A 13,516-nucleotide genomic window follows, 5' to 3' on the forward strand; every position below is an offset into this window, starting at 1 on the left:
ATCGGAGGAAAGCCTCCTTCAATGGGCTTTTGTCTCAGGTGTCCTGCTGCCTCCAAAGCACGTCTTGTCCCAGAGCTCTTTCTGGGCCCATTGCCTTGTTGCTCCAAACTCCATTGTGGTTTTAGGGGAAGGTGACCATGAGGACCTCTTTACCACATTTCCTGATACCCCAGTGCTCCTGGGATTCTTGTTCTGGCTGATTAGGCATCAGACTGTCCAAAGTGGTGTAAATGAGCTCTTTTTGTGGCCTCCCTATAAATGCTAAAATACAGCCATAATCTGACATGTTCTGCTTTTAAGCAAGTTCCAGGGGCATTTACTCTTCTTTTGTGTGTGATAAGGGGCTGCCTTGTTCTGCTCAGTTCACCATAGTATAAATATACATACTACTCCACGCAGGGAAGCCATGTCAGGCTATAAAGAGGGTTGGCAGCTCCTCTGCAGTACACAGAGAGATCTGAGGTACCACCAAGGCAGAGTCATCATTTAGGCATAAATTCTTCCTTCTCTTCAGGCAAGGCACTTAGAAGCAGATGATAGTCCGGATAGAGGCAGCTCTAGCTCTTGTGGCTGCTTCCATAAGGAGTATACCAAGGAAACCCAGTCCTCTTACTATATGGACATTATCCCCTTTATGTGTAACTAGCAAGAAAGTCATCAAGTAATGGTTTTACAAGGAATACAGAACATTCTACTGCATTCTAGGCACCTGCTTGTTCTCACAAAGCCACGGACCCTTCCAAGACTCACAGGTGCTGTTGAGTATATCTGCACCTCACCCCTGTGCCACTCATAGCTCAGAGGCCTGGGTTGCTGTGTGGCTACCGAGTGACCACCACTTTCTGTACTAAACCTCTGCTGGATGCTTCCTTGACATGAAGACAAGGAACAGAATTCCTGGGCCTCAGGGAGGAATTATTCTCAGTTCTCTGCATTTATACTTCTGGACAGTATAGCTACCATGGTGGTAATATAGCCCTATACTGTAATATATACCCACTTCATGGCTTCATGAAGACTAGAGAAAGATTTGGTGGGTCAGCGGCCTGAGAGCCAAAGAAGTATCCAGTATCTTACACTGTGAGGGACCTGAGGAATCTGGGAAGATACCCACAAAGGATCTGGGGAGTGGCAGAAATAAAGTCACCAAAAGTGATGGCAGCTATGCCATCTTTTGGGATGCCAGACTCCTAGCTTCTGCCCTTCATATAAGAAGTATTGTATTCCAGAGGTCAGATGCTGCTTGTATATAGGAAGCCAGAGGCTTCCCAGAGACAGGGTGCCATGGAGCAGCCATTTGGATAACCAATACCAAATGCTCACTGCTTCCCAGAGGATGGCACTATGATCACTGGCAAGATGCAGAGCAGCAGATCTGATGAAATGGGTCTATTTCCAAGTCAGCCCCATCAATCAATACCTGCCATGGTTTTCCATTTGGGAGAAAATAACTCAAGAAACATCCATGTTCATAATATTATAATTTCAAGCACTGTATGGGATTTATTTATGAGAGAGTTTTGGGTGTATAAACCTTAACTCTTGTATTTTGTGTTTCCTATTTTATTCTTGCTGGGTCCATGTGCCCATAAAAGCCACTGGCTGAGTTCTACACTCACCAGGCAGGGATCAGGTCTGCGGTTGCCACACAGCAGGTACTCATGGGCACAAGGCTTAAATGTGCTCTAGATAATCATATATGACTGCGAATTAATAAAAGGCTAAGCTGGGAACATACATGCTCCTTTCGATTCAGTGAACACAGCAGGCTGAACCCAGTGCCCTATCTGTTGTCCCATGTAAAGCTAGGCTCATTTATCTACTCTTTTCTTGGCTTTCTGGGTTTCCCTGGGAGTGGCAGGAGTTAGTACTGAGTCCCTGATATGGTCCTATTGAATACCTGTTGCTGGCAATGACAGACTAAGGTATGTGATGCTCCTTTATAAAGAGGTGTTTAAATGGAGGGGGGTTGTTTGAGGGACCTAGAGCTTAATATTATGATGGGCTCAGGTGAAAGCTGAGCCCAAAAGGGTGTGTCTTTATAGGCTCTGGTCTCATCTTGTGTTCCTCTGCAGGTGCCCCACACCTGGCTGTGATGGCTCTGGCCACATTACAGGGAACTATGCTTCACACAGGAGGTGAGTGGGGATAAGGGCAGTGGTGAAAGTTCTGACTTAGACGAAGTTCTGATATTCTGAATAAGATATTAAAGTTGCCAGCAAATAGAGCCCATTTGTATCTCTTTTGAGTTGTTGGTGCTAAAAGACAAAGTATCAGATTAGAGGCTCCTGAAGATGTTTCCCACTTTTAATTGTTCTGTTCCCCTTTGAAGGCTCTGTAAGAGCCAACTCTGTTCCACATGAAAGCATTCCTGATGAGTCAGCTGACTGATTGATCCTTTCTTCCCTCCTTCCCACCCCCACAGGGGGCCACAGAACTTGAGGGAGTAGCATGAGGCAGACAGTGAGGGAGCTGCTGTTCTGGGACTGAGGTGGCATGTTTTCCTCTTTCAAAACCAGTTTGTCAGGCTGCCCACGTGCCAAGAAGAGTGGACTCAAGGTGGCGCCTACCAAGGATGACAAGGAGGACCCCGAGTTGATGAAGTATGTTGGGTCATGATGGCTCCTTCATTATTTTGAAAACTTGAGAATTTTTTTTTAATGTTTTAATTAACAAAAACCCAAAAACAAATCCTTCTGAATAAAATCTGGAATCCCAGAAGTTGAGAGGTTGGAAGCAGGAGGATCATTGCATTTAAGTCTGCCTGGGCTACATAATGTACCAAACAAAACGAAACAACTTACTTCAGGCTTTTCCTCACACCTGGCCACTAAATTGATTGGTGACAATCTTCATTTTTACAGAAATACTGGAACCTGACACATTGATTTCTGGATATTGATCCCAGGTTAGAGATGCTTTGGGAAGCTAAGCGCCCTACTGCCCATAGTGGTTCTGAGACCCCCACAGGCCTTGTAGTCTGTATTCTGTCTGGCAAGAAGGTTCAGGTGTAAAGTTTTGGAGGGCAGTTCATTAGGATGCTGTTGTATCCTATCACCTGTCTGACCATCAGCACATCTGTCTAGAGCTAATGAAGGAGGGGAGTCTGGAAAAACTGAAACTGGAGACTAGACCCAATGTGGGGACGAAAGAGGATATCCTTGGTCTTCATTTTCTTTCTTTTACAAGTTGTTTTCGTTTTCTGATTACTAGTTAGATATAGAGTATAAATTCCCTAGCTTAACAATGAAGGTCATTCAGTGAAGTAAAAACATGTAGCTAGCATTTTGTTCTTAGCTTGTTCATGTACACAGCTGAATCAATTCCAAGGTATGGCCTATGCTAGGGTAATCTTTGAAAAAGTAGTTTTTACAAACTGGGCATGGTAGGGCACACCTTTAATCCCAGCACTCTGAAAACAGAGACAGGCAGATCTTTGTGATTTCAAGGCCAGCCTGGCCTGGTCTACATAATAAATTTCAGGACAAGGGCTACATGGAGAGACTTATAGATATATAACTTCATTTTGACACTGAGTCATCATTCATAAAAGGCAAAGTCAAGGCTTTTATATTTGTGTTTATTCTTCACTTAACTTTTAAGACACTATATAGTTCGATATTAAAAAAAAAACAGTAGAAAGTCATTTATCATCCTCATATACTCCTCCTTTATAATGGTACCATTTTTTTTCTGACTTAGATAAAAGTCCACCAATTTTACCTGATGAATTTGATCAATTTCTTCCATTTCCTTCCTCTCAGGAAGGGGTTTGTCTGCAAAGAAAGTTTATCAAGGGAGAGAAGGATATTTTCTGGAACGTGAAGATTGGTCATCCCTTTTCTTATGGTTGACAGTAAATAGGCATGTCCTCATCTAGAACACATTTGATACCTCTATGCTTGGTAATTTGACCAAGATGAGAGGTGACAAAAATAATTTGGTTGTTAGGAGTAAATATTGGCTTTTGTAAGGCATGCCATGTTTCAAGTAGCTGTATGTTCATACACATAAAAAATATTATTGAGTAAAAACAATGTGGACCTTCTGACATAAGATGATGATAATATCTCTTGCCTGTGTCTTGGTTCTTAGTTTCCTTCACAATGAAATGTTATTTTCTGGTCATCTTTCATGCCTTTGTCAATATAATCTCTAAAATACTCTCTCAGTCCACCTTTTCCCATTGTAGCGTCTGCCCATAGGACTGATCTGTTTTATGTGGCACTGGCTCTCCATGATCACAGGCAGTTTGTGGAACCGTTCCTGTACTACCTGACAAGTCCTTACTTGCATTCTAGTAACTCCTTTCTTAACACGTTGGCCTGAATGTCTTTTACAAATCCTTTTGCAGAATCTTTTTTTTCCCTTCACCATTCTATAAGTCTAATAAAGTTACTGAGTGCCAACAAGTAACATTTCTCTCTATCTTTCATCTTCTTTCTTAAAACACATTGAAGATGTCCATTTTTCTGCTGAGTATCTGGGTCTTGTTTAGTTCACCCAGTTTAGGTGAACTAAAATTACCACCTTCTTTCATTCACATTTTAAAAAATATAAGTCTCCCAATTAAGAACTAGGGACAACTTTTTAAGCTTGGAGATTTTGTTTAAACTTTTCTTCATTAGGTTTCAGGGTGGTAATTCAAGGCTAATTTCTTATAATTTCTTTTCATTTTTTTCCCTTGGGGAAATTAGGTTTGACCACCAAAATATAAGAGGCTTTTGTGTCATTTACTATAGCCAGTGCTTGGGCTAGACCTTCAGTCAGGAGGTGGGGACAGCAAACAGCTCAAAGTAGTGCATTATTGCCTCACCAGGAGTTCTAGAAAGTTCCCACATCTTTTGTGGGTCGTAAGTGACACAAGTCCTTGAGGTAAAAACACAGTTGACTAATTCCATTCTCCTGGGGCTAGGTGGGGTGGGTGATATGTCTTCTGGGGGCTTACAGGCAAATTTTTACCATATGTAATGAAGTCAGTAGGTACTTGTATTGTTGTAAGATTATTCTTCCCACAGAGAGCTAGTTTCCTGCAGCACTCATTCTTTTGCAGGTGAGGACATGCCCTATCACAGGCTCAGATAAGGATGACCCACTGACCAATTTACCCAGCACATGGAAATTCAGAGCTGACCCTTAGTAAAATGGACAAAAGGTTCCCCAACTGGTGAATAGAACAGGTGTCTCTGTTTGGGGAGTTGATCAAGATTTAGGCTGCCTGTTGGGGCTGGGCCCAGTGGGCTTTCAAGAAGCAGGCCTTCCCTTGTTTTGGTGAATATTTTTTAAAAGTAAGGAATGCATCACACCACGTTACCACCAGCTACTCTCTGGCCCCAGCAGACCCGGCAAAATCAGAACTCTAGAAGCTTCTAATTTATCAATCAGATTTTATCAGTAAATCCTCACCCCTACAAAATGTCCACACAATAAACTCAGAGCCAATCGATATTGATATAAACTGGTCACCTAGATAAGACAAACTTTCCCATAATAACCCATCCCTTGTAAGATATTCATAACTACCTGTAGCTTTTTAAAGCCACACAGTTCTGGGTTGTCCTTCTCTTCCTCCATCTTGGGTCTTCTTCTCTCCTCTGTCTTCATGTCTCTAATGTTCTCAGCCCGCCTTTCTTTTTCACTGCCTGGACACAGGCCTTGCCTTGTCTTGTGCCCGCCCTCACCTGAATATAGACACTAACCTACATTGTGTTGTCTACTGGGCCGACAACACCCACTCAGTCACTCAGCAGAAAAACAGCTTCGCCTAGAATTACTCTTCTTCTCCCAGCTTATTCCAGCTGTAGTCAAAATCGAGTTGGCCATGGAATAAAGGCTTAACCAGCATCACATCATTCAGAAAGGGTGCCACCAACAACTATTTATTTAGTCTAATAAAATTTATTTAATTTTTACAGCAAAACCTGTAATGGGCACTAAATTAGCAATGCAAAAAGTGTGCTGGTTAAATCTTGGTGTAAAATAAAAAAAAAAAAAAGAAAAGAAAAAAATTGTTTTTCTGCTTAAGAATCCAGGAATTTGCCTGGGATCATATGGGCACAATACCTTCACCAAGCGTATCAGAAAGGACTTTGGTGACTGCATATCAGTGAGTTATGCTGCATTTGCAAGCAAATAAAGCTCAAAATTGATATTTTTTAAATTATCTGGGCAAATAATTTTCCTCTTTCTAAAGCGCTATCAAGTTTGCTTTTTAGAAAACAAAGCTTCTGCAACTAAGAGGATACCGTGGTCTTTTGATATCATGTAGCACTTGCATGATGAATTTCCTAATGACTTGTAGCAAGAATGGCATGCCTGCAAGTATTTTATAGAGCTTCCCCTTGCTCATAAAATATTTATGACTGACCATAATCTTTAAACAAGTACAGACTGAAGCATAAACTTTAATGAACATACTATGAAAGAATGGGGTTTTGTCAGCAGGTGTGAGTTGTAGTTTTGCAAGAATGTGTTGAATCCTCATTCTTAATGCTTCGTATAGGCACTGTTTGAAACTGTCATGTCAATACTTTGAGATCATAAAAGCCAACAGAGCATTTAGTGCAGAGGTCAGGTATTGATGCTTTCCCTGCTCTAGTGACCACTCCCGGAGGCCCATGTTGTTCCGGCCACTCTGGATCTGACAGCTACTCCTCTGTTCTCTCTGTCACTGCACCCGGAGGCCCATGTTGTTCCGGCCACTCTGGATCTGACAGCTACTCCTCTGTTCTCTCGTGTCACTGCACATGACTTCCTTGCCACACTGTTCATTCTGGAAAAGATAAGCTCATAATCCAAGGAACATGGAAGCCTGTTGGTTAATACCATATTAACATAATGTCAAACATGATTTTGAAGATTTGACACCATAGTTAAGAGAAAGGAATCACTCCCAAACACTGCTTATATATGAGATTCTAGTGAATAGTAGAAACTCTTTTTTACAAGGTCAGAATATCTCCAAGTGGTTAGAAGGCTTCAGCTGTCTAAAATGACTGAAGAGCCTATATCAGATGGTCTTTTGATATTGGAGGCTCAATAGGGGAATCTCATCTAAACAACAGGTTGGCTATCTTTGGCCTCGGCATTTGATACCTCATAGTGGTGGACATCCAGATTTGAGGAGCTAGACATTGAATGTGAGCTATCGAAAGCCTCTGTGGGGTGTTCTTGGTGTGTCCTTGTTGTGGGCTTCAGGCTGAGATCACCTTGTGTTGACCTTGTGGACGTTCTATGTTGTCTGAGGCCTATGTGGGCTGGAAGAGCAAGAAGAGGAGAAGAGGAGAAAATGGCAGATGTTCAGGTAGAAGGAGAAGCAGGGCCTTGGCAAAGGTAATTAGGAGACTATGTCTAAGGGTTTCCTGGAGTCAAGACAGGGTACTAACTTGCTGCTGCCACCTTGGTACTCTCCCGTTGGGTGTCATGCTCTATGCCCCAGGAGAAGGATACAGCAACAGACTACCTGGCAGTAGGAGACTATCTGGCCTTCTGTTTTCCTGAAGATGTCCTGTCCCAACTTCTTTGCATCCACAAAGAATTCTGTAAATTATAGCAGCAGTATCCTTGGATCCTATATATTTACCTGGTTCTTAGCATATTGTGAACATAAGACGAACGATAACTTGATTGGGTTGCATTTGTTGGAAAGGCTGGAAGTCTTTAGATTGAAGATCTTGTTCTGGGACACGGGTGGGCTCCTGGAGGCCCTTCTCTCCGTATCTCACTGGTCCTAGCCGAACTTTCATACACCATGCCCGATCTGTCACCTGCATCTATATTATGCTATAGTGCTTCTGTCTCTCTCTTCAAGTGCCAGGAACAAAGGAGTGGCTCCTGGCCAGCCCCTTGCAAGGTGATTATGGGTAATCAAAGCCACATTTTTTCTGTCTGAGTACTGTGTTTTCCAAATACCCCTGGGTACCATGCCATGATAGGTCACAGATCTGGAGCTGTAGGTTAACAGGCCTATAGATCTGCGTGGCCTAAGGTGCTCTCACCACTATCCTGATTTACAGGCCCTGATATGCAAGAGCCAAGGGAGAGGGAGAGGGAGAAGGAGAGGGACAACATCCCCATCTGAAAAGCCAGTGATGGGATTTGGCTGACTTCTTGCCTTACTCAAAAGTATAAAGTATGTGATGCTGGGTATCTAGAGCCTGGCCATGCATGATTCTCAGATCCTCCTACTGAGGGCCCCTGTGGTCACCTCAGTCTTTCTGTGTTTAGGTGCCCAGTTCCAGGCTGTGTGGGGCTCGGCCACATCAGCGGCAAATATGCCTCTCACAGGAGTGCTTCTGGCTGCCCACTGGCTGCTCGGAGGCAGAAAGAGGGAGCTCTCAATGGTTCATCTTTCTCGTGGAAGTCACTGAAGAATGAGGGCCCTACCTGCCCCACCCCAGGTTGCGACGGCTCTGGCCATGCCAACGGCAGTTTCCTCACCCACCGAAGGTACCTGACCCACATGTCAACAATCAGGGACCTTTGGTCTGGAACATTACCCTGTTGGTGGGAGCATGCTGGTACTTAGTGGGAACAGCAGTTCAGCAAGGGAAAACCAGACCACAGTAGGTAGCTAACTAAGAGGAATCATGGAGACTGTTGATTCCAGATGGTGTTTACTTTGTTTGCAGTGTCTGTGCCCTGCTGTTAATTGTCCCCATGAGCAGTGCTGTGTTAAATATGGAGGCCACGCATGACTCCTGTTCCACCCATATTTGACTTCTCAGGAAAAGTTTGGTTCCCTACCTCTTACATTAGGCCCATGTTTTGAAATTTGGGCAGAGGCCCTTGCTTGCTTTGCAGGGAACCTGGTAACTAGACCACTTCTTGTCTAGGCAGTTCTATCACCTGCCCACGGTACCTGCCACAGGGCTGAGTTGGCTTTTCTTCACCAGATCCCTTTCCGTTTTGTTCTAAGAAGCCAATGATCTTGCCTAGTAGCTTTTGTATGACGTGAAAATCACTTCCTATTGCCTTCTTTCCTCTCCCTTTCTTCTTCATTCTCACCCTTACCTTTTCTTTCACCTACAAAGTTAATGCATTCATTCAACAAAAACATTTGCAGAGTCCATCTGCCATCAAGGAGCAGAGACAGAACAGAGAACAAAAGAACAACCAGCCATTGCCATGTTGAGTGTGTGTTGGGCAGGGTGGGTAGAGACATATAGTTTAAACAAGTGAAAGTTACTGAATCTGGTGAATGGTGATCAGGGTTTGGAGGAAACAGCAGAGCCATGAGCAAAATGTACTCTAGAGAAAAAGCCAGAAACTTGCCCAGAGATGTATGGAGGACAAGTTCTCCTATAGCTGGAGCTGGGAAGGGCCTGTGACAAAGGGAAGGAGACAGAACTTTGTATCTAGTCAGTTGTCTTAGAAAGTGAGGGTCCTAGTTAGAAGCACAGAAAAAAAATGGGGTCTCATTTGGAGAGCTGGAATCACCACAGGATACAGGCCATAAAGGAAATTCCAAGAAGACCAGAGAAGAGCCTGCCAGAGCTGGACACTGTGTTTACACAGTACATTTAACTGCCTTGATTTAGGATGTAGATGAAACTGCACAAACATGAAGTAGTACGTTATAATACACATACTTTCATATGTTTTTCTGCTTGAATATTTATATTCAAGGAATCACCTGTGAGTGTTGATACATCCATATCCTGAAGGGTCTCGCAGGTGGGGTTAGCTCTGAGGGCCCCTCTCAGAGTGCAGTGCTTTAGATGCCAGCAGGTGGGGCATGCAGGCCTCAACCCCTGCCCAGAGGAATAACATCTGGAGGCATCAGTGCCCTGATTCTTTAGGACCTGTGGGCAGTCATGACTGTGCCTGATAGGGAAGGCTCTGAGGGGTCACCTGCCTGTGCAGCCTTGCTCACCAGGCAGGAAGCTAAGGTGAAGCAATGTCACCATAGGGAAGCATGCAGGGCCATCTGGGTGAAATGAAATAGAATGGTGTAGTCCTGATGTGAGATCCTGGACCTGCCTATGCACTATGTCCTGAACTGGTCAGTGATGTGTGACTTCTGCTTCTAGTTTGTCTGGCTGTCCCAGAGCAACCTTTGCTGGAAAGAAAGGAAAACTCTCAGGGGATGATATTCTCAGCCCAAAGTTCAAGACAAGTGATGGTGAGGATGCCCTTCTGGGAGATCCTTTCTTCTTATTCTGGCTTTACTGTGGGAAGAGGATGGGGAAAGCTGAGCTCCCTTGAGAAAGATCCATGGTGGTTCTTGAGCTAACCGTCCTACTAACATTAGCCCTGAAGTTCTCAATGCCTAAGTCTGGGACCTCTGGCTTTACTTGATGGTCATATTGGCTCTGACTTTGAGATTGGTGGATCAGAATCTGATGTGAAGGCACCAAAATCCATGCCCATGGGTTTGTGGACAGTGTGATCACTCCCATTCATGGAAGGAGTTTTTGAACACATCTAGTTTTAGTTGTAACAGTTAATGTCTCTGAAGAGACCTGTACTTCCTGCAAAGGTCAAAGCAGGAGGAAAATAATAGTGTTCTCAGTTTCCAGGATTTTCCAATATCCATGCCTAAGAGAGGAGCTCAGAGCTTGGCAAGAGGCTCACCTCTAAAGATCTCCCTTTCTGTCACCAAAGCAGTCAGACAGAACCACAATTGGTTCCCTCCCTCCCTCCCTCCCTCCCTCCCTCCCTCCCTCCTTCCCTCCCTCCCTTCCTTCCTTTTTTTTTCTTACTTTCTTCTTTATTTTCATGCAGTGCTGGAGAATGATGAGGAGATCAAGCAGCTAAATCAGGAGATACGAGACTTGAATGAGTCCAATTCGGAAATGGAGGCTGCCATGGTGCAGCTGCAGTCTCAGGTGGGTGGTACAGCCTGTGGATTGATGCTTCCATCAACATCACTGGTACTGAACTGATGGAAGCAAAGCACATGGTGCACAGTGCTCTGGTTAGGTGCCCACTCACTGCCAAGCACAAGGGACAAGGCAGAGAAAGCCACATGTGACCTTAAGTACTTGGCATGCCAGCTCCTACTTTGTCTGGGCAGAGGCTCTCTGTTTCCCTGGATGGGGTATCCCATGGGGGAGCAGAACCAAGTCTCTTTCCCACTAATGAGCTTTGTCTTTTCCTAGAACACAGTGAAGTATGGCCAGTGCTCTCATACTAAGTCAGGGCCAAAGGAAGGCAGCATTTTCTATGTCTTTGCCACAGATCTCTTCCATGGAGAAGAACCTGAAGAACATCGAGGAGGAGAACAAGCTCATTGAGGAGCAGAATGAGGCCCTGTTTCTGGAATTGTCTGGACTTAGCCAGGCTCTCATCCAAAGTCTTGCCAATATCCGCCTTCCACACATGGTAGGGAGCCAATCACCTCTGGGTATTACAGCTGAGCTAGCAGCTGTCCTAGGGACAGTTTCGGGGTTGGAGCAGTGGGTGTTCCAGCTCACTGCTTTGTTTATGAGTCCTTAGGGAAGAATCCTATGAGAAGGGCTCCAAACCCTTGACAGTGTCCTCACTGCTCTGTGGGGGTAGCAGTTGGATATGGATCTAGTCCTGAGTAGCTCATGAATTGTGGTGTGATAGGGTTTCAGTGAGTCTTGTTGCTATGTCTTTTAGTTTTAGCAGAGGTGACTGCTATTGCTGTCCTGTTGGTGTGGGGTCAAGGCTTTCCCACTAGTTTCTACTATATGGGGTCCACTGTAGTAGGGCCTGCTAACCTGGTTCTATTCTCTAGGAGCCAATATGTGAACAGAATTTTGACGCCTATGTGAACACCCTCACTGACATGTACTCCAATCAGGACTGCTACCAGAATCCGGAGAACAAAGGCCTTCTGGAAACAATCAAGCAAGCTGTGAGGGGTATTCAGGTCTAGGCTGCACTGCATACAAGAGTCTCTGCTCTGCTCCTCAGAGTGAGGACCCTGACTTATAGCCACTTCTAATTGGAAGCCTGGGTGCAGCCTTGTGCAGCTTACCCAAAGGGGAGCCTGGAAATCAGTGTCTCCTATGATGTCCCCATTAGGCCCAGGCATGAAGACCTCTCTATGTGAGTGCCTGGGGACACTGAAGTATTACAAAGTGATTTATTTTTGTTTTTGTTTTTTAAAGAAGTCTGAAGAGCAGCTCAAAGTCTCCGGTGGAAACTCATGGACAAGGTTCTCAGGGAAGTTTTGGAGTTTGCAGCCACAGTATTCCATTGTTTGTCACGGTTGGGAGGGCAGCCATGGACTTGATGGGTGTTAGTCTCAGTAGGAGGGCATGCCTAGGATTCTGGCAATGCTCACTGAGGCCCGTGTGGCAAGTATGTTTTGTGTTTTCATTTAATTCAACTTTGTGTTAAAGGTGCACAATACTCTGCTTCAGAGGTGAATCTAGGAACAGGCTTCCCAGATGGCAGTCTACACAGTTGACGAGCATCATATAAAGTCAGCTGAAGGTTTTTTCAGTTGGAGGCCCTGAAAACTCAGCCACATACTTGGGTAGCAGATGCCTTTAGGCTGTGCAGACCTGCTTTCTCCAGGATCCAGTCTTTAAACCCTGGCCTGGGCTCTAAGTCTAAGACCACTGGGCCAAACCTCTGGCACCTCCATCCGGGTGCTGGATCCATCATTGTGTCTTTTCCTGTGTAGGTTTGCTCCTTGTATTCAAGGTGACCGCAGTGGGGACAGTGAGACCAGAGGCAAATTGTTATGGGAGACCACCAAGATTTCACTTCTTTATAGGTTCATCTAAGATGTGAAAAGGATAAATTTTAATTTAATGTGTTAAAAACACGATGTTCTTACTGTGTAAATAGAATCCCAGTCAGTTGTGACTGCAATTCCAAATTAGTATTTAAAAGTAGAGAAATTGCACTTCCTGGAAGACACTGAAAGTAGTTAGTTTATCCTGTAAATTATTTAATTTTGTCATGATATAAGTATTTATATTCTTACCCTCTTATGTTAATGTTTGCTATTTATTATTTTTATTTATTTATTTTATACTATTTCAACTAGACTACACACTAGGGCACCATAAGAGTTAATAAGTTAAATTGAAGCAAAAACATTTATTTGACTATAAGATAGGCCACAAAGAATCTTGATATAACTTCTAGTTATAATTTTGATGCAACCGAGTTATTTTTTATATATTTTGTTATTTATTCTTTTAATAATGGAATTTTTTAAAAAAAGTATTTTGTAACTGAGGAATTTTGATAATTTGGGTTTTTCTCCCCATTGGTCCACCAGAGAGAAAGATGTTTGGTTTTCTTTTCCCTTTGGGTTCCTTTTGTCAGGCCAATAACAGCAAATGGAATTCTGTATTTATTATTATTTAAGTGTAGTGCAGATGTGTGTGCTCTGGTGTTTCTTGTGTTGCATTTGTGGAGGTTCTTATGAATGATTCATGTTGCTGTGAGGGAGTGCTGGCCATGATCAGTTCTAGGCAATGGACTCACTGGCCAAGCTGCCCAGGATCTTGATACCCCAATACTGTGACCCTCCTTCCTCAGGAAACACGTTGGACCCACAGTACCTCGTGGTGTGTTTGGAGGGTGA

At 43.9% G+C, this 13,516-nt stretch overlaps 1 protein-coding gene across 3 annotated transcripts in view; it reads left to right on the forward strand.

Moving 5' to 3' along the window:
• Positions 1 to 11,845, forward strand: part of MYT1 (myelin transcription factor 1) — a gene marked incomplete at both ends in the record, with an annotated part of 40,701 nt that extends 28,856 nt beyond the window's left edge. For all 3 annotated transcript variants that reach the window (XM_080925496.1, XM_080925495.1, XM_080925497.1), the window contains 7 exons: positions 2,076 to 2,138; positions 2,520 to 2,603; positions 8,227 to 8,448; positions 10,032 to 10,123; positions 10,726 to 10,829; positions 11,182 to 11,325; positions 11,705 to 11,845. In XM_080925496.1, the coding sequence (XP_080781622.1) occupies positions 2,076 to 2,138; positions 2,520 to 2,603; positions 8,227 to 8,448; positions 10,032 to 10,123; positions 10,726 to 10,829; positions 11,182 to 11,325; positions 11,705 to 11,845 (850 nt within the window). The remainder of the gene's footprint in view (positions 1 to 2,075; positions 2,139 to 2,519; positions 2,604 to 8,226; positions 8,449 to 10,031; positions 10,124 to 10,725; positions 10,830 to 11,181; positions 11,326 to 11,704) is intronic.
• Positions 11,846 to 13,516: the final 1,671 nt, after the last annotated feature.

This window comes from Micromys minutus (assembly GCF_963924665.1).
Source record: "Micromys minutus genome assembly, chromosome: 11".
NCBI classification, from domain to species: domain Eukaryota; kingdom Metazoa; phylum Chordata; class Mammalia; order Rodentia; family Muridae; genus Micromys; species Micromys minutus.